Source organism: Euprymna scolopes, chromosome 32 (genome assembly GCF_053919585.1).
Source record: "Euprymna scolopes isolate OS-2025 chromosome 32, ASM5391958v1, whole genome shotgun sequence".
In the NCBI taxonomy this organism is placed as follows: domain Eukaryota; kingdom Metazoa; phylum Mollusca; class Cephalopoda; order Sepiida; family Sepiolidae; genus Euprymna; species Euprymna scolopes.
The window spans coordinates 91,532,995-91,554,831 of record NC_136513.1 but is presented as its reverse complement, the minus strand read 5'-3'; the positions used below and the strand labels follow the sequence as shown (position 1 = coordinate 91,554,831).

General features: G+C 31.6%; 1 protein-coding gene across 4 annotated transcripts in view; it reads right to left on the bottom strand.

Moving 5' to 3' along the window:
• Positions 1-21,837, bottom strand: part of LOC145256493 (E3 ubiquitin-protein ligase UBR2-like) — a 262,146-nt gene that overhangs the window by 119,275 nt on the left and 121,034 nt on the right. For 2 of the 4 annotated variants that reach the window (XM_080115440.1, XM_080115442.1), the window contains exon 12: positions 7,471-7,569. The exons of the other annotated variants lie outside the window; for them this stretch is intronic. In XM_080115440.1, coding sequence (XP_079971566.1) covers positions 7,471-7,569 — 99 coding nt within the window. The remainder of the gene's footprint in view (positions 1-7,470; positions 7,570-21,837) is intronic. 4 annotated transcript variants of the gene reach the window in all.

The following is a 21,837-nucleotide window of genomic DNA, read 5'->3' as shown; positions in this document are numbered from 1 at the left end:
TGCTGTTTTATACATAGTTGTGAGAGGAGGGTGTACATGATGAGTTCAAAAGGGGTTAACAATGCTATAGAAATGGTTTTACCCTTTTCTAATATTTAATGAGGAACCATTTAGATCTATTTAGTAAAACGCATGTAATAAAGAAAAACACATTTGAAATATGCTACAAGATTCATAATTTTCACAAAATGGAATCTTTTGGGATGTTATTTTTTGTATCATTCAAAATGAAAACGTTCAAACATTTTTTTTTCTTCTGTTCTCCGAAATACTAAATCGATTTTAATTCAAAATTCTAATCTAAAAAGAAATATATATGTCACCTATTCACTAATTTTATTTAAATTTTTGAAAACTACCTTTTCAAACTCATCATTTACTGGAGAGGGATCACAGGTTCATACCTTTTCTAACGGTATTTACAAATATTCTGTGGTGTACAGATAAGGTGTCAGGAAGAGATGGTCCTGAACATCCAAATTGGATGGGTAGGGGAGGGACATCCAATAATATTTAAACAATCTCACTTTTCAGTACTAGGTCTGAAGCTGGAGTGTTTGGGGTATACAATCAAGGAGTTATTTCCAAACATTTTTTAAAAGAACTTTCCTATATCAAATTGGTAAATACAAGACTTACTGCTGAATATTAATAAAAACATCCAGGATGATATATAATAGAATCTTAAATTTCAAAAGAATCCATACCTTTTCCAAAAGGAACACAAAAATGGAGCCATAAAGCATTGTGTACATTACATTTTCTAGCTAAAATCTATTCCTATTATAAATTTAAAATCTTTTCCTATTATTAATTTAAAATCTTTTCCTATTATTAATTTAAAATCTTTTCCTATTATTAATTTAAAATCTTTTCCTATTATTAATTTAAAATCTTTTCCTATTATTAATTTAAAATCTTTTCCTATTATTAATTTAAAATCTTTTCCTATTATTAATTTAAAATCTTTTCCTATTATTAATTTAAAATCTTTTCCTATTATTAATTTAAAATCTTTTCCTATTATTAATTTAAAATCTTTTCCTATTATTAATTTAAAATCTTTTCCTATTATTAATTTAAAATCTTTTCCTATTATTAATTTAAAATCTTTTCCTATGATTAATTTAAAATCTTTTCCTATTATTAATTTAAAATCTTTTCCTATTATAAATTTAAAATCTTTTCCTATTATTAATTTAAAATCTTTTCCTATTATTAATTTAAAATCTTTTCCTATTATTAATTTAAAATCTTTTCCTATTATTAATTTAAAATCTTTTCCTATTATTAATTTAAAATCTTTTCCTATTATAAATTTAAAATCTTTTCCTATTATAAATTTAAAATCTTTTCCTATTATTAATTTAAAATCTTTTCCTATTATTAATTTAAAATCTTTTCCTATTATTAATTTAAAATCTTTTCCTATTATAAATTTAAAATCTTTTCCTATTATTAATTTAAAATCTTTTCCTATTATTAATTTAAAATCTTTTCCTATTATTAATTTAAAATCTTTTCCTATTATTAATTTAAAATCTTTTCCTATTATAAATTTAAAATCTTTTCCTATTATAAATTTAAAATCTTTTCCTATTAAAAATTTAAAATCTTTTCCTATTATTAATTTAAAATCTTTTCCTATTATTAATTTAAAATCTTTTCCTATTATTAATTTAAAATCTTTTCCTATTATTAATTTAAAATCTTTTCCTATTATTAATTTAAAATCTTTTCCTATTATTAATTTAAAATCTTTTCCTATTATTAATTTAAAATCTTTTCCTATTATTAATTTAAAATCTTTTCCTATTATTAATTTAAAATCTTTTCCTATTATTAATTTAAAATCTTTTCCTATTATTAATTTAAAATCTTTTCCTATTATTAATTTAAAATCTTTTCCTATTATAAATTTAAAATCTTTTCCTATTATTAATTTAAAATCTTTTCCTATTATAAATTTAAAATCTTTTCCTATTATTAATTTAAAATCTTTTCCTATTATTAATTTAAAATCTTTTCCTATTATTAATTTAAAATCATTTCCTTTTATTAATTTAAAATCTTTTCCTATTATTAATTTAAAATCTTTTCCTATTATAAATTTAAAATCTTTTCCTATTATTAATTTAAAATCTTTTCCTATTATAAATTTAAAATCTTTTCCTATTATAAATTTAAAATCTTTTCCTATTATTAATTTAAAATCTTTTCCTATTATTAATTTAAAATCTTTTCCTATTATTAATTTAAAATCTTTTCCTATTATAAATTTAAAATCTTTTCCTATTATTAATTTAAAATCTTTTCCTATTATAAATTTAAAATCTTTTCCTATTATAAATTTAAAATCTTTTCCTATTATAAATTTAAAATCTTTTCCTATTATAAATTTAAAATCTTTTCCTATTATAAATTGAAAATCTTTTCCTATTATAAATTGAAAATCTTTTCCTATTATAAATTTAAAATCTTTTCCTATTATAAATTTAAAATCTTTTCCTATTATTAATTTAAAATCTTTTCCTATTATTAATTTAAAATCTTTTCCTATTATTAATTTAAAATCTTTTCCTATTATTAATTTAAAATCTTTTCCTATTATAAATTTAAAATCTTTTCCTATTATTAATTTAAAATCTTTTCCTATTATAAATTTAAAATCTTTTCCTATTATTAATTTAAAATCTTTTCCTATTATTAATTTAAAATCTTTTCCTATTATTAATTTAAAATCTTTTCCTATTATTAATTTAAAATCTTTTCCTATTATTAATTTAAAATCTTTTCCTATTATAAATTTAAAATCTTTTCCTATTATAAATTTAAAATCTTTTCCTATTATAAATTTAAAATCTTTTCCTATTATTAATTTAAAATCTTTTCCTATTATTAATTTAAAATCTTTTCCTATTATTAATTTAAAATCTTTTCCTATTATTAATTTAAAATCTTTTCCTATTATAAATTTAAAATCTTTTCCTATTATAAATTTAAAATCTTTTCCTATTATTAATTTAAAATCTTTTCCTATTATTAAGTTAAAATCTTTTCCTATTATTAATTTAAAATCTTTTCCTATTATTAATTTAAAATCTTTTCCTATTATTAATTTAAAATCTTTTCCTATTATTAATTTAAAATCTTTTCCTATTATTAATTTAAAATCTTTTCCTATTATTAATTTAAAATCTTTTCCTATTAATAATTTAAAATCTTTTCCTATTATTAATTTAAAATCTTTTCCTATGATTAATTTAAAATCTTTTCCCATTATTAATTTAAAATCTTTTCCCATTATTAATTTAAAATCTTTTCCTATTATTAATTTAAAATCTTTTCCCATTATTAATTTAAAATCTTTTCCCATTATTAATTTAAAATCTTTTCCTATTATAAATTTAAAATCTTTTCCTATTATTAATTTAAAATCGCTCATCTTGAGTGCAATTATACATTATTCACCGTAAAATATTATGTAAAGATTTGAATGTTATTGTGTCATGTCTGCAGATTTATGCTGGAAGTCAATTCATAAAAAATTTTTTTTTTTTTTTTTTTTAAACGTCACATTTTCTTACAAGTTATATTTCCAAACAAATGTAATATTTATACCTTATTTACATCTTTACATGAAATGAGGAATAAAAACAATTATTAACAGTAATTTCTTTAAAAATCGTCTTTTTTTTTTTTTTTTTTTTACACGGTGATCACCACTTATCAAGGCCCGGAAGCCACTCAGGGATAAGGGTTATTGCAAGTACAGTACGTTAGTGTGGAGATTTGATGAAGTGTTTACTTAAGGGGGGGCGGTTCATTAGGAATTTGTTAACGTTAGACTTGAACACATCCAAGTTGTAGTCAGGTGGGAAGCAGGCAGATGGAACAGAGTTCCACAGGCGTGCAGTTCTGAGAAAGAAACTTTGTTCATGGAATCTACGTTTTGATTTAGGAACAGATAAAGAGTGGGGGAAATTTTTCACAGTGGATTCAGCTAGACAGGTGTTTTTCGTGAAAGATTGGCGAGGGGGGACCAGAGATTGGAGTTCAGACGAGCACCTGCCATGGAAATAGCGATAAAACAAGGATAGGCTCGCAACGTCTCTTCCGTGGGAGAGAGGTTGCAGGGTAGAGAAAAGGGCATCCCCCACTAAGCCACGAAGTCTATTTTGTACTCTGTCAAGGCAGGATAGGCTCTTTTTAGCAGCTCCTGCCCAGATATGGCAGCAGTATTCCATCCTTGGACGTACTTGGCTTTTATATAGATAGAGAATTGCATCAGTAGTGAGATATCTTCTGGAGCGGTAGAAGGATCCCACCATCTTTCCAGCGACCTTGGCAACAGACTTGATGTACGTGTTCCATTTCAGATCAGGAGTAAAGGTCAAACCCAGAAGCTTGTCAAAACACGGGGAGTTTGGTTTTAGATGCATTAAAGGTAACCAGCCACGTCTTCCCCCACTGAACCATGCGCTCGAGATCAGAGGAGAGAGAATTAGAGAGAACTTTGTCATTTATTGCCTTTGATGTGTTGCCGTAGATGGTCGTGTCATCGGCATAGATGCCAACAAATGATTTAAGTATGCGTTTAGGGGGGTAATTGATGTAGATGAGGAAGAGAGTTGGGCCCAGGATTGACCCTTGAGGGATTCCAGCATTAATACTGCAGGCCTCTGATTTTTGTCCATCGACCACTACTCTTATGAGCCTATCGGAGAGAAATGATTTAATGATTGAGAGAACATTTCCAGTAATACCGTAGTTGGAAATCTTGTGAAGTAGACCCTTATGCCATACCTTGTCGAAGGCCTTTGATATGTCAAGAGCAATTGCCCTAGAAAGGAAGCCTTTGTCAAGAGATTCACTAATCCTGTGAGATATAACCGTTAGCACATCTGCGGTAGATCTTGCAGAACGGAAACCATATTGTGTGTCACTAAGAAGGTTGTTTCTGCTGAGGTGGTTAACTATTTCTCTATTTAATATAGATTCCAGCAACTTACTCATAACACACAGGAGACTTATTGGTCTGTACTGAGAGGGAGATGACTTATCACCTGAATTCTTAAATACAGGGCAAACTGATGAGGTTTTCCAGGGAGTTGGAAAGCACTTCTCCTTAAGGCAGCGCTTAAACAGTTTCGTAAGTATGGGAGCAAGTTCTGGTTGAAGCTTTTTTAACACTATAATTGGGATGCCGTCAGAGCCAGTTGCTTTACTGGAATCAAGGTTCTTGATTAGCTTGGTGACCTCATGCACGGATATTTGTATGTTACCTAGCGTGTTCTGTGTTATAGGAGAAAATATGGGGAGTTGATGGCCTCCGTCGCATAGGGTAGAATTAGTTGCAAAGTTCTTTGCAAATAGTTTGACCTTGTCTGATGCTGACGAAATGACCTCTGGTCCATTGATAATGGTTGGGATAGAACGCACACTTCTGTTCAAGATCCTATTTGTTATTTGCCAAAACTGGTGGGAACCAAGCCGCTGATCAGCTACCTTGGATTTAACAGACTGAGCATATAGCTTTCTTGCATTTTTTATTACTCTTTTATAGTGGTTGCTGGCAGTCCTGAAAGCAGCTTTAGTGTCAGTGCATCTATTACGTTGGTAGTTATGGAAAAAGTGATTTCTGTGCGCGATAGCAGCAGCACATTCTGGGGAGAACCATGGCTGGCTGTTAGGTTTTTGTTGGAATTTTTTAGATGGTATGAATTGGTCTATGCCTACAATTAACCATTGGGTCAGATCTGATACTATAGAGGACACTTCCTTTTTAAACATGGAGTGCAGAGGTAAATCAGATATGAATGTACGGAAGCTATCCCAGTCAGCCATAGAGTATCGGTATACAGTACGGTGGAGGGGTACGTCTGAGGACTTATTACATTTCGTTTTTATCTTAACTGATACGACAGAGTGGTCGGAGGATTCTAGAGGAGAATGAACGGAACATGAACATAGCTCAGGGGAAGTTGAGAGAAAAAGGTCTAGGAGGCTTGCATATTGACCGGGTGTATCGGGCACATGGGTGCGTTCGCGAATAATCTGAGTGAGGGCATTCACTGCAATGGCAAAATCATGACAAAACCTCCCCTCATCGTCTGTCTTATTTGATTGGGTCAGCCATTCCACGTTATGGACGTTGAAGTCACCACAGATGTGGATGTTAGCCGAGGGATGTGCAGACAGGATGTGGTCTATTTTCTCAGATATGCTCTTAAAGATAGTAACTCCGCTGTTGTGGGGCCCGATAAAGGGCAAATATAAATGCAGCGGTGTTAGCAAGTGCAACCCGGAAGCACATATAGGGTAAATTGGGATCTTCTCTAGAGATATCCCTGCCACACGGGAAGCCATCTTTAATGTAGGCACATATTCCATGCCCATGGCAATCTTGGCGGTCAGATTTAGCTGTTAAATTAGAGTATCCGTTAATTATGAACTCATCTAGGGAAGTGGTCAGCCCTATTCCAGTTTCGCTTAGAAATAATATGTTCGGTTTCGTCTCCTGTAATTGGGTTTCAACCTCTGGAAGGTTGGAACGTATACCCCTGATGTTGGAGAAGGAGACCTGGTAGTAGGGGTCTACGTTGGAAAATGGGGTTCTAGGTTTATTCGAGTTTTTTTTCTGGAGATATTTCATGTTAAGGTTTTGGGATTTGTGGAACAGGTCGGCATACTTGGTTAGAGCAGTACGGAGAGGGAAAGTAAGAGATAATTCTTTATTCTGAGGAACAATAGAGTTCCATTAAAATCTGTCTACCATTTAAGTCAAAAACATTTCCCAAACAAACAATCTCTAAACATTTAATTTCTTTGAATATAAAGTTGTTTGCTTGTCAAAAACTCATTAAAAATAAAACAAATGCCTCTGCATTAGATTGAAATCAATTATATTCTCAAAAAAAAAAAAAAAAAAAAAAAAAAAAAAACATGATTCTTATATTTGCTTCAAAAAACTATAGGAAAAAAGTTACAATAAGTTATAAAAAATTTATACAACACTGACATTTTAAACACCTTAAATTATATTTGGGTTGAATCAACGTTAGTTCCTTTTTTTTTTTTATTATTTATTTTTGTTTTTGCAGAAATTTTCATATAAGATTCTAGGTTGAGACAACTTCCGAAATATTCTTACTCCAAATTATTTTAACATGTATATATTTGTTTTAGTAAATATCTATTCAGGAATACGTTTTAATTTTTTTCATTTAAAAATTATAAATATTTCCATTCAACTTCTGATGTCACCGCAATTTTAAAACGGTCATACGAACAAAAACTCGGAGTTAAAGCAAATACTGTGTGTGCGAGTTGTTCGCAATGCCCATCTCAACAATATCGACTGTGTTTGAGACATTCCTTCCATAAAAAACGGAAGAGTATGGTTAATTACCAGGAGCAGCAGACAAATACAAGAACCCCCTTTTTTGTGTGCTGGTGCTAAGAACCTACCAGACTGGTCACTGTAAAGATTTGTACGGACAAAGACACAACTGATACTTCGTGATCGTGGTCATCTTGTAAAAAGTCTTCCATCAGCTGGGTGTATTTCTGTGAATATAGCAGGGCACACATTGTTAAGCTTCCTGGCTCCCCATCTGCCAATGAGGTATGGCAGAGGGAACAGGAGAGGAAGAAAGGGCTGAGAGAGATAGAGAAAGACACGCACACAATAAAATATGACCCAACAATTCAGTTATTACACTGTTTTTATGTCAAAGTTTTTTTTTTTTATTCAAGCCATTATTTATTTTCCGAGTACGTTTCAACTGATGTACCTTCAGATGTTTATGCAACGTATTGTTCATCCACAGTTCTGGGTTAAATACAAAATACAATGACCTTGTAAGTCTAACCTAAACAAATGTGCCATCCAATAAATTGTCAACAAAATTCACAACTTTCTTTAATCCAACCATATTTGATATAAATAAACTTTAGTTTATGCCTGACTTGCTCACCAAGTTTCTGTCATCAATGCCCAACAGTCTTGGATTTATTACTGTTCAATAATATGCATTGATACTTTGATGATTGGATTATTAGTAGAAGGTGTGATTCTGAATGGACTTCACTCAGCGAACCTTAAAAGCACCACCATTTTTATCTGTGGGGTTATCTCAAAACAATTCCCAGACAATCTATTCTTGAACTGATGAAAGTTACCACAATGGCAAGAAAGGAGTGTGTAAGAGCTATTGGTAATTTCATATATTGCATCAGGTATGCTTATCACTGAATGGTGAAAAAGCATAGACTGTTGGACATTTGTGAGAGAAACTTGATGGACAAGTCAAGCATATACTGAAGTTCATTTAAACTAAAAATAATTGAATTATCCATCAGATTTAAGTACGTAGGAAACGTTAAAGTTTGATAATTTGTATTACTCTCACTATTGTTTTCATCTTGGATATTATTCTCACGTTTCAAACGATGTAACCTCCAACCTTTTTCAGGTGTATCTTGTCAAATTTGGGAAATAATATGCACGGAAGTTCAAACAGAACAGTTTATTTAATCCATGGAGGTAGCATGCTCTCGTTTTGTCAGCCATGACCAGATAAAAATCTCAAGTAAGGATTTATTGTGTAACGCATACAGTATTGGGTAAAATTCAGTTTTAAGTGATGCTTTTCTGGAGATTGGAAGGTTTGATCCTCAGCATTGGTGATACTTAAAATACAATTATTTAAGACTTCTACTAATGAACCTAGAGTATACTACACATGTGAATGAAATAATGGGTTTCAATTAAAATTCTGTGTAAACTTTCGAGTTCAACAAGATACACCCGAAAATGGCCAGGGGTTAAACCGTCTGAAAAGCGAGAATAACATCAAAGATGAGAACATTGGACAATAATTAAAATCAGCCAACATAATAGACATTTTTTTTTTTTACTAATGAGTCACTACTTAACAGGATCCACTTTCTATTCTCCATCAGTGTGGATAGTCTTTGCTCCCATGGAACTCCTCCTTCCTTTGAAAGCTCTTCTTTTAATGTTGCTGGGTGTCCATACCATGCACTTCATTGAAGAAGCCAAGGAATGAAGGTGCCAGTTTTGTTGCCAACAACGAGACAAGAGAAATGTATTAGTTTATATGACACTAATAACAAGTACAAAAGCTTTTGAATTGAAAGCCATGTTTAATTTCAAAAAAGTTCCCAATGGGTAGCTAATCTGCATGAGTCTTGAAGAGTTTTCGGTGGGTAGCTTACATATAAAAAGGCTTGGACTTTAAAATTTTGCAGGCAAAGAGCAAATATCTTTCTCATGTGGTCACAAAAAATTATGTGCAAGAATTCTACAAGACCCAATATTTTTATGGAGCAATTCCAGTTTTTGATTGGTTGCTAGTAGAACGTGACTCCATTTGCTAGGTCAGTTCGTATCGCCAGTGTCTATAAGAACCTTCCAATTTTCTTTATTCATACTCTAATTAAATAAAAAAAAAAAAAATTGCAACAAAAACTGTTTAAACCTGAATTTAAACCCACAATCTTATTTAAATGCTAACTTCTGGAGAATCCTTAGGAAACAAAAAAAGAAAAATTATATATAATCATTCACATACAGAACTGTTTTGCTGTATCACAACTCATCAGTGCAGCTAGACTAGCACCTTTCCCTAGCCGAGGATTGAACCTACAACCATATATGTTGACGACAACCATGTGTATGCTGATGTTACTAAAAATGTACTTAAATTTCAGAATAAACGTTACCACAGATGAATAACACACCCAAAAGATGACAGGAGGGTGCATCGTTTGAAACGTAGTTGGAAAATAAACCACACACAATGTGGAGGAGAGGAACAATGCAAATTACTTTGCATCCCAAAATTGTAGACAAAGAATATATAAAATAAAAAAGTTATTACACATATTAAGAAAACTAAATGCAAGTCAACATTTTAAGAAAAAGAAAGAAAAATAGAAATTATCAGACCTTCCAAGTCTTACCAGGAGTTTCACGGTTTTCAAAAGTATCCGATCATAAAGATCTAATCTACATAAATGAATGGATGCAAAATATTTTTTAAAATGCCTTAATTAAAATCAACAATATAACATCTTTTAAAATACTCTATATATGGTGAGAGAGTAAAGACCCAAAGCACATCTATTTGTACGACTAATTTGCATAAACAGTTTATCATTTCTGGTGCTATTCTCTTGTACCATGTTTCTATTTTTATTGAATATATATTTTTACAATTTTAAAGAAATATATATTTTTAAGGTATATATTCTATAAGTTGTTCAAATCGTCACAATTAAGCTCAATAATAATGAATTTTCACTTTCAGAGCATGTATATCATTAGTTAACATTCCATTTAATTCACACGCATTTTAGTTGTATTCATAAATATAGCAGCATAACAGATTCCGCACTGTGCTTTGAATTTAATAGATTTTCTTACGGATGACTGGTCATAAGCATTGCAGTGTTTTTTTTTATTCTTATGCTTCTGCAAAATTTAAATATCTCCATTTTCTTTTATCAACTTTTTTTCTTACCAATTTTTCATTCCAAGAAAAAAAAAGTGGAAAAAACAAACAAACTCTTCAACCAATTTCTGAGGAACATACATTTGTCTCTGATGAGTTGTTTAGTGGGCTTCCACTATTCAACGAAACGTGTAATGACGTACTTCATACATAAATTAATGTAATAGGATAAGTGTGAATTAAATACATCTGGTTTTGGAAATATAACTATATACATACACACTGATTAGTAGTATCGAAATGAGCAAAGAAAGAACCTGTCCACAATTTTTTTTTTTCATTTTAAATGCCTCTATTTTTCTTGTTCCACCTTACATGTTTCTCAACACACAAAAATATTCTTTTACTTTTGTTTTGGAATAGTGTGCCAGTTTTTTTTTTTTTTATTATTATTCATTAATAAACTAGCCTGGGTGCCTGGCATTGCCTGAGTGTTTGGAGCAAGAAAAAAAAAAATGTGGCAGTAGGCAGGCAGGCTCATACCCTTATTGTGAAGGAGGAAAAGAATGCATGAAAAAAAAAAAAAAAAAAAAAAAAAAAAAAAAATTGCGCCCATCGCCAAACCGGAAGGGACAAATGTTTAAATTAAGACTAGTCAATCGAAAAGAGGGGATGACTTTCGAAAATATCGGCAAAAAAAAGGAATTAATGTTCTTGGCCAATTTATCGATATTTGTCGTTCGAAGGGTAAAGCTTCAAAACGATACCGATCTCGTGAAAATCCGTTATTTCTATCAAAAGTTTTAATAGGAATGCAACTAACAAGAATATATTCTCCGAAACCAGAAACCTAATTTTATTGAGCTTGTTTTTTATTATTTTAAAAAATAATTTGAGCGATATTATAAGGGATATATGCCTTAAAAAATATATTTTTGTAATATAAACTCAGAAAAAAAATATATGTCATAGTTTTGTTGAGACTAACATTTAATTAAACTGATTTAATGCAAATATAATAAAAATAAATTATGTTCATTAATTTTCAAGGGAGGTACTTTAAATGAAAAGTATTAGTTTTTTACAATGACAATAAATTTATATTAAAAATTTGCAAGATATACTATTTAAAATTTAGATTAAAAAGCTTCCAAATGTCACCAGATTGCATCTAGTCTTCTTTTTCCTCATGTTTATATATTTCTATGTAGAGGATTTACTCCTAAGTAATTGATTGATCATTATGGATTTTAGAAACACAGCTGTTGCCATAACAGTGGATGATGTGGATTATATTCAATTTAGTTTGATACAAAGAGAGAGTGGAAACCCTTTGACAAAGTTCATATATTATCAATCTGAACAAGTATTGGACATTGTTTAATAAATTCTCAAAATTTCAGTTTCTTTACAGTATTTTACATTTTTAGAGAGCATAATCTAGACACAAGCTCCATTTTGAAATTCAAATATTTAAAATCTGTATGGATTCATGTTCATTAAACACCAATTAGGCAAGATTTACTAAAGCTCAATTTCTTAAAACTCCTTAAGCTTACACCTAAAATTTTACATATTTTCTATTAATTTTACTTGTTCTGAGATGGTTATTTTTCAAATTTAATAAATAAAATTAAATCAGTTGAATTTTCAAAGTCAGGCCTTAATAATGATGTACCCAACATTAATATTTGTTTCTGACTAGCTATTTTGTCATCTTTCTTATACCTTCTTAAGAAAATAAAACATTTCACTTCAGGGATTTAAAAAAATTTTATTATAAAAAAAAAAAAAAAAAAAAAAATATTTTTATTTTTTTAATTCCTATTAGTTACACCGGTTGATAAGATAGTTACAATAGAGACAAATTTAAATGATACCCCCCCCCACAAAATGGTGTCATGATATTTTTCTTTTAAGAAAAATTTAAATAATGTAAAGAAAAAAAAACACTCATTTTAAGTTGAATATTTAAAAAAGATAGTTATCTTCCTTACATTTTCAGTTTTTTTCCTCATTTCTATATTATACAACTAGTAAGCTGTCTGGTGTTGACCAGTCGTAAAATATGCTAAAGTATGTTTTTAATTCATGCAGATTTCGTATCTATTATTATTATAGAGCCAATTCTCTATAGTTCACAATATATAGTAGTGATTTCAAAAGTTTTTTTTTAATATAATATGACTGTAAAAAAACCTAACATGAGGTCACAGTCGAGATTGAACTCACTACATGAATTTGTAGTGTAATTAAAATCTTGTCTGTAGCTGAATACTTGATGCTTCGCTAGGGCTATCAAGGGTATTTTTTATTGTGACACCATCACTAAATGGGTTGCCTAACACATCTTAAGAGAGGCCCATCTACCCTCGAGAGAAGGACAGATTGTGCCAGTTTCCCAACCTGGTATTTTACCTCGTGGTACATACAGCACCTCGCCTTCCCAAATGGTCACCCATCTGGTACTGGCCATGCTCAATGTTGTTTAACTTCGGTGATCTAGTGAAAATCTGTGTGTCAACGTGATTGTGCCGTAATATGACTGATGGCATCGACTCGAATCAAAACCAAAACATATAGCTCTCCAGCGTTATTTGTTACTATCTGAGCTAAGTCTATATGCAGATAAAAAGTTAAATATTTGTGCATGCATAGAAGTAACACACTTAGTTGACTGCCAAATTTTTTTTTTTCAATTTTGATCCCTTAGCAGCTATTTTTTACTGACTAAAAAACAAACCGAATTTGTTTCACAAGTTCAAATATCCTATATATCAAGTTTCAAGTAAAGACCGTTCAGCACAGACAAGGTTACTTTCTCTCTCTATCTATGTATATAAAAGGCAAAATGTGTGTGACTATTTTGTGTATGTCTCGCAAAGGCTTCTTTCGCACACGCTCCCGGGGTCGTTACGATCGCTTAGAACTGTTTACATAGCCCCTAGATAATAATATCTACGATTTGGGAATGCGGGTCGCCTCTACATTCATTTACGTCGACTTCTATGAGATTCGCGCTATTCCGCTCTGGCCCCTGTTTGTCCTGCTTTTTAGTATAAATAAAGTGAAACTAAATTCAAACGGAAGTGTTCTCGGCATCACGCCGGGAAGCATCCAGAAGCAATCAGCTTTGATCAATGTGGGGACAAACTCCTTTTATATCAGACAATTGCTATTCAATCTGGACAATGGGGAGCTGGTTTCCCCCTCCCCAACATCTGTTGAGGAAAAAAACAGTCAAAGTTGGGTAAACAAACCCAAACACTGTCTCGCAATAAAAGTTAACTGCGTGACTTCTATTTGACCTCATTAATTAGGTCAAATAGAAGCAGCAGAGTTAACTTTTATTGCGGCCACCTGTCAATAATACTTAAATAAATTCAAACATAGTTCCATTGTATGTTGCGGTGGCCCAGTGGTTAACGTCGCACGTTTCTTTTTTCACACTTTAATTTCTAACTTTGCCTCAAGGGTTCGGGTTCGATCCTCATACTCACCTACTAGTGTGTATGTGTGTGTGTGTGTGTATATATATATATATATATATATATATATATATAGAGAGAGAGAGAGAGAGAGAGAGAGAGAGAGATTATGTGACCACTTTCTGTGTTCATGTATATGTTCGAGTTTGCCATCTATACATGACTTACAGTTTAGAAGCTCAATATTTGTTAAATATAACAATAGAGCACATATAAAATAACATAGCTACATTGCAAATACTTATTTTTCTTACCAAACAGTTCTTTCAGCGTGTCAAAATTTTCGTACATTAGCAGCGAGTGTTTATTTAGGTAGCCGCCTTTGGTTACCTAAATATTGTTGGGCCTATGCATTTTTCTCCCCCCCCCATATTATCATACATTTTTCTTTCTAAACTAAACTGTTTTCAGAAGAGTATGTGCATGACATTAACATAATTGTTTCTGCGTAACAAAACAGATCTGTAAAAATTGTACCAAAATTTTGACATGTGAATTGTTTGGTAAGATATATATGATGATTGCTGCATCTTTCCAGATGATCGCCGTCATATTGAGTTCTCCCCATCTTGTCGTACATGCCATCTTAGATGACTCTGCAATCCTGCCACATATACACATGTTGAAGCAGATGTGACATACAAATTGAGCAATTTCCACAGTTTTCTTCCTCTGGAGGTTGAAGGGTATTCCTATGAACAAGCATTTGTCTTCTCAAACTATTAAACATATTGTTTGGTTCGGACTAATAGGTACAAAGTTTACCTGAACAGGAGCTTTGTGCCAATTAAGGTGGTTGACGTAGCCAGCTTTTGACAAAAGCTCTCGTTCACAAGCGTTGCATTTCTAGTTTTATTTATATATATAACATAACTACTTAATTTACTCACATAAAATTAATATACGAATGTATAAATTTATGTGTAAACTTTAAGTATTTACTTCAAAAGTGCTCAATACATATAGGTAGAGCTAGTTAGTAAGTTATAAAATATATATGGCGATTAAGCTACACTGAATATTCCGTGTTTCATCCACTCTGGCACATATGCCTGAAGAGTCCCAGAGTGGATGAAACGCGGAATATTCAGTGTAGCTTAATCGCCATATATATTTTATAACTCTATATATATATATATATATATATATATATACACGCATAAAAACTGAGTTAATGAACATTTGTTTTCCTTAGACTTTTTCCCTATATAATCAAGATATAAGCTAAAGTATTCATTTGTTTTGGGATCGAGTTATGTTTAAAAAAAAAAAATTCCATTTTAATTGTTCTAATTAACTGCACTTAACAATTCAATCAGCAAGTCACTCATTTTTTTTTGATGAAGCTTCTATCTACAACTTTCAGCCTTTCTCACCATAAATCCAACCCAAGCTCTTAGTTTATACACTATCATTCTCACTTCCGTCTCTCTCAGTTTATTAACAACCAAAAGTAAAGAATAAAAAAATTGGAAGAGTCCATTATAAAGAAAAAAGAATATCACTATGCAGTAATAATATTTACCTCATAGCTGTATAGAGGAAGAGAAAAATATAGCAAGCAGAATGGCTAATTTGAGATTTTGTTTGTACATTTTTTATATCTAACTGGCTTTGAAAAGTCACATTTTAACAGATTAGAACAATCTAAACTGAGCACAATGGCTGACCCAACAGTTCACTTTTTTCTTTTCTTTTTTTTAAATTCTAGTACAACATCATATTCAGTTTATACATCTATTGTACATGTATTTGTCAACTTTTAGAAATTGACTTCCAAACTAACATACCTCAGCCAGGTCTCTTTCTCTCAAGTCCAGTTTTATCTGTTTCTTCTGTTCTACATCCAACCTAAAAACTCTCAACCATTCTTTCAATGTGGTTGTACCATCAAAGTTTCCTGCTCTGCAAAGCTCTCCTGGTATTGTTCAGATTTAATCTCCCTTTGAAGTCATGAGATCTAAGCTTATTTTTAACACTCACAGTCAAACATCCAAAAGCCCCCCCCCATCTACTCTCTCATCCCTCTTCTCGTATTTGTTTCTTGCATAAAACATCAAATATCTTATTCAACAAAAAGATTCTGTTAAGAAATGAAATTAAATATTCATTTTTGTGTTCTATATTTTGATTGTTCACGTCTCCAATTTTCATGCATTGTTAGATTCTAGCTTGTGTGTGTGTACTGTATATATATCTATCTTTACAATTATATAAATGCAACTGTGTGTGTGTGTGTGTACGCGCGAATTCGTTGCTTATAGATTCCGAAATGGCTGAAAAGATTTTCTTTAAAATTTACAGAACTTTAGTGTATAAGTCTTGGAGTGATCATAGTTAAGTTTTGTCTCAGAATACCCCCAATAATTACCGATAATCAAAACCGTTATAATTTATCTATCATCAGTAAAGCCATTTTTTCTACTTAGCAACAATGATAGAACAACAAGCTGTTTTTTTTTTTTAAAAAGTTGGAAGGTTTGAAAGCAAACATTTTTTTTAATCTTTCTTCCTCGCATTTAATTTTCATGAATTGTGGATTTTTCCTAAATTTTTTATTTTTGGGACAAAAATGAAATCAGATTTTAAGAACCCTGACAGACATAAACTATGCAAGGTTACAACATAATTACTATGCCAGCCATTACATTTACTACGTTTTGTGCCATTAGAGAAATAGCCCCTTCTTTTTGGAAGAGACAGTGTATTTCAACTAGTAAGGATGGAATCATCCACAAAGGAGTTTGGTATGCTGATCAGCACTTCCTTTTAGTTATAAACTATGCAAGATTATTTGATTACTCTCGAATTGTGGTGGCCTGTTGAACTACACCCAGAGAAGTCTATTCCTTGGAGCCACAAGATTACAATCGTAATCCACTATGTCAGCCATTTTTTATGCATTCAAGCATATAAACAAAAATGGCTGGTACACGTTACTGCGTTGCCAGGCAAAACTTGAATGTGATTGTCAAGCTTTTAAACGGTCGATTAATACATGCCATTAGAGAAATAATCCCTTCTTTTTGGAGGGGGGTGCTTCAACTAATAAGGATGGAATCACCCACAAAGGATTTTGGTATGTTGGTCAGCCCTTCTTTTAAACCAGCTTTTAAATTTATTGCTGCTCAAAGGGTTCACTTCCTTATATGACAATCCTTCAGCAATCTGTCTGTAAAAGTATTTCTACTTTTATATTTGTTCCTTGTTTCACCTATACTGAAATATGCAATCGAATCTTACAGTCTGTCCCTGAGGAAAAAAAAAAAAAGTGCACAATTCCATGTTACGTGCACAGTGAAAAGGCTGTACGTACTTATTCAAGAGTAGCAGCTTCTGCAGCTGAACTTACATGCTAATAGGAAAGACTGCAAAGCAACCTACACCTAGCATACCACACTATGAACTGAAATGTCAACCTACCTCTGGGTGTGTTTTTTTTTCACTTCAATGCTATATTGACATCTCCATGCTTATATGCATAAGCTGTACTGTTCATCATTTTGGCTCAACAGGCAAAATGATGCTTACTCTGTTTGCATCACTGCTCCAAGGAACAGATTTCCTCCGGTGCAGTTCAACAAGCCACCACATGTAAAGTTTTTGAGCATGTATAATATACATGTTGAACATGGCTCAATTATTATTCTTGTGTTTGTAGATTTGACCATCGTAAATTGCAATTATGATTCCACAGAAACACATTGTGAGCAGAAAATCACATCTTCAGCTTAATGTAGCATCTTTTACAGTGGGGGGGGGGGGGGGAGATTATCAGACCAGGTGTCAGAACATGTAGGCCAAAGAGAAGTATGTCGCCAAAGAAATTATTTTTATTTGAAAGAGGCTGAAGATCATCTTGGCCAAAATTATCTTTTTATGTAGTGGAATATATCCACCCCGATCTCTCTGCTATGGTCAGATTGAGTCAGGCTTCTTTCCTGGTGCAGACCACATCTCAAACCATAGTAATTGATAGTAATTGAATAGCAGCAGAAATGACTGAGATCAACAACTTGTGGACCAGAGAGGATTGTATTTGCCATGAAAAATAATTTTCTCAGGATTAAAACAACACAGAAAAATAAGGAGTTTAAATCCTCATTTAATTGGCTAAAAGTAAAATCTTCTAGAATATAAAAGCCAAAATGTGTGTGTGTGTGTGTGTGTGTGTGTGTGTGTGTGTGTGTGTGTGTGTGTGTGTGTGTGTCTGTAAAAAACTTTACACCTGCTACCAACACTGACAAAATTCGTATCATTTGAAAGGTCAGTCTCTCGGATGACAAATATCCAAAAGTTGACCAAAAATATTAATTCTTTGACATCAACTGGGCCGTTTTTTTTTACAAGGAGGGTCAGTTTATTTTTGTCAACATTTTTGCAAAGTCATCATATGCTTTGCAATGACTAACCTTATTTCAAACGCCAGCGATGTCGTATGTCGTGATAGGCACGGCGACTAAACTGTTAGTTTTTTTCACTTCTTTTAGCAGTACAGGTTCGAGTTTACCTGCCTGCCTACTATTTATTTTTTTACACTCGCATGGGTACTTGCGGTTTTCATTTTTTTTAGTGGTTTGGTTAATTTGTTTTTCTCTGTTGCTCAATACACTTAACATAAAACCTCTCCACACCTGGGCAATGCCGAGGGCCCCTGCTAGTCTAATATAGAAAAGGGAAAATGCGTGTGTGCATGTGTGTTTGCCAAAAACTTGACAGACATATCAAACAAGGCCAAAATTAATATTGTTAGAATGAAAATATCTAAAAATTGGGCAAAAAGATTAATTCCGTCTTGATCAACTGATCAGCTGATCAACTGGGCCGTTTTTTTGCAAGAAGGGGTTATCTTTTGCATCAACATTTTTGCAGTCATACACCTACCAATCTGAACATGCGTTCATAAAACCTTATTTCAAAGGTCTGTGACATCATGTCGCCATGGCCACGGCAGCTAACGCGTTTGCTTTTCTTCACCTCCTTTTCCTTCGGCTAATGCGGCTATTTTTTTTTTTAATGCTCACACAGGTACTCACTATTTTGATTGAAAAGTTGTTCTTTTTAGGGCTGAAGGTTGGTTGTTCAATAGCCTTAGTATACCACCTCTCTCCACCCGGGAAACACCGGGTAGCCATGTTAGTCATGTATATAGGGCAAACGTCTGTGTGTATGTACGTGTATATCTGTGCAGCTAAAAATCAAAAACTACAAAACAAGGACTCCAAAATTTTATCTTGATCAACATCGAATGTTGGATGAAAAATATTTAAAATTTAGAAAATTATTCATTCTTTTACTCTACACTGGCACAGTTTTCACCATGAAGGTCAGTTCTTCAACCATTTTATGTACTAAAGTAACTGATTTTTTTTTATCAAAGGGTTACTTCCCTATGCTGACTCATGCCTTAAGGAATCCATATAAAAGAAATGTTTGTGTCAAGAGTAAGGAAAAGGCTGGGCGGAAAGAAAAGAGGGGGGAGGCGAGGAAAGGGGAAACCGTGGAAGGGCAAAAAAACGAAAATTGTGAAGATTGCAAAAAGCAAATTATTTACGCATTTTAAAAATCCATTAAAATTCTGAATGAAAAGAGATTTTCTTTTGTAATTTGTTTTCATTATTACAGAATACGTGTATATACTGATAAAAGGGGGTTAGGTTATAGATTTAACTTTTTGTATATTATACAGTTGTTTTATAGAGAAAACTGTTCAGTATAAAGAGAGAACTAGTGTAGGAAAATGTTTACTTATGGAGAAGCAGAAAAAAATGAAACCAAGAGGAAAACACAAGAAATTAACAAACAAGAAAAAAAAAAAAAAAACTTAAAAGAAAAAAAGGTTTAACAAAGAAAATATTAAATCCTCTTTAAAAACGGAAGAAAGATCTGGAAATACTGTATCCCTTCCCCACACACATTCTTTCATATATTTTTTTTTTTAAGAGTTTAAAAAAAATTTTTTAGGGTCAATTAAGCACCAAATGCTTTATTTTAAAGTTTGACTTGCTCAATCTTCAGTATTTTCTTATGTAAAATTAATATTTTTTTAATGATATGTAAAATTAATGTTTTTTTAATGATATGTAAAATTAATGTTTTTTTAATGATATGTAAAATTAATGTTTTTTTAATGATATGTTAAAACATATCAAGTCATCTTCCCATATTTTTAAATTCAGATTGAAACAGCAATCCTTCTAATATGTCTAGTGTTCATTCGGATTAGCCCACTTTTTCCTTCCATCATGTTACTAACACAAAAATGTTTTCTTTTGCTTCAGTTTTTCTGAAAATACTTATTCTAGCTAGGAAAACTTTCAGAATATAGATATTTTTCTTTAAGCTAGAGAGTTCTCTTGTTTTTTTTTTTAAATATATTAAAATTATACAATTTTAAATGTTTGCTTTTTTTCACCTTCATACTAATTACATATTTGTTCACTACTATTGACTGGTTAATGATAAGTATGATAACATTTAATATAAATAATCAGATTTTAAAAAAATAAAAATAATTTGTTTTTTCATAAAAAAGTCAGTATTTTTTTTACTCTCAAGCAACACGAGGTAGATACAAATTTATACATATACATATATATATATATATATATATATATATATATATGATGATTGCAACATCTTGTCAGACGAGTGCCACTCCCTCAGACACTGTAAGTCCATAAGCCCAAATGCCTGAGGGAGTATCTATACACAGATGATGTTACAGAGTCTTAGCTTTGTACGACAGCTAAGTCTCTCTTTCGGTTCAAAATGTTGAGATCCAGCAACAAGCAAGAGCAAGATAGCCAGCAACAAATCAAACTGCAGACCAGCTTAATGCAGGTACTGGTCTCCTGCTTTATGTTTTTTTAAATCAGAGATTTGCTTCTCCTAGAAAGGTTGCCTTCACTACGGCTTACGGGAGCCCTCTCCACCCCAACACATATATACATACACACAAATATATACGGTGCTAGTTGGCCGTTGACCCCGAAAAAGGGTTCATTGAGCCTTTGAAAGGTCTTGTTTTTAATCCTTCAGGGAGACTAGCCGCCCTCCTCACCAAACAACTCTGGTGGGGGAACCAGTTTAGTCGCCGGTGACCCGACCATGAGGCAGGTAGTACTGGGTTACATGGTACCAGTAGCATATGACATGACCTGACCATATATATATATATATATATATATATATATATATATATATATATATATATATATACACACACACACACACAGTAGAATACCTGCCCCATGACTAATCAAATTAATTTACTGAAGAAAATAGCTTTACATCAATTTTATATTCCCTTCTAAATAAAAATCAAGATAAAATACTAACATTCATATTGAGAATCTTTATATAATTTTGAATCTAAAAATACCTACAATTTCAAGCAATCTTAAGAAATTGAAATTCAGGGTGTTATAAACGGAAATAAAGGGAAACTAAAAAGGGTTGCCTTTCCTGTCAGACAGAACAAAGCAATATGATGGACAAACAGTAAAGACAATAATCGTTCTTGTAAAGTTATTTATTCTATCGTTAATATTAATAGTTTCATGCTCATATAAGGTGTTCTTGCTAATTCCTATAACCAGCATCCTCATGAACACAAGTTTGTGGGGAGATAAGAAAATTTAGGATTTACAATATTCTTCTGTGACCACATAGTGTCTTAAAAAAAAAAAAAAACAAAAAAAAAACCTGAGTTTTTTTTTTGTGCACAAACGAAAAAAAAAAAATGGATTATTTTCATCATGGACCATAATTTGCTCGGTAAAATCCTGAGAAGCCAACAGGAACAATTTCTACAAGCACAAAACAAATTTATTGAGACCATAACGAAACAATTTCAAACAGATCTT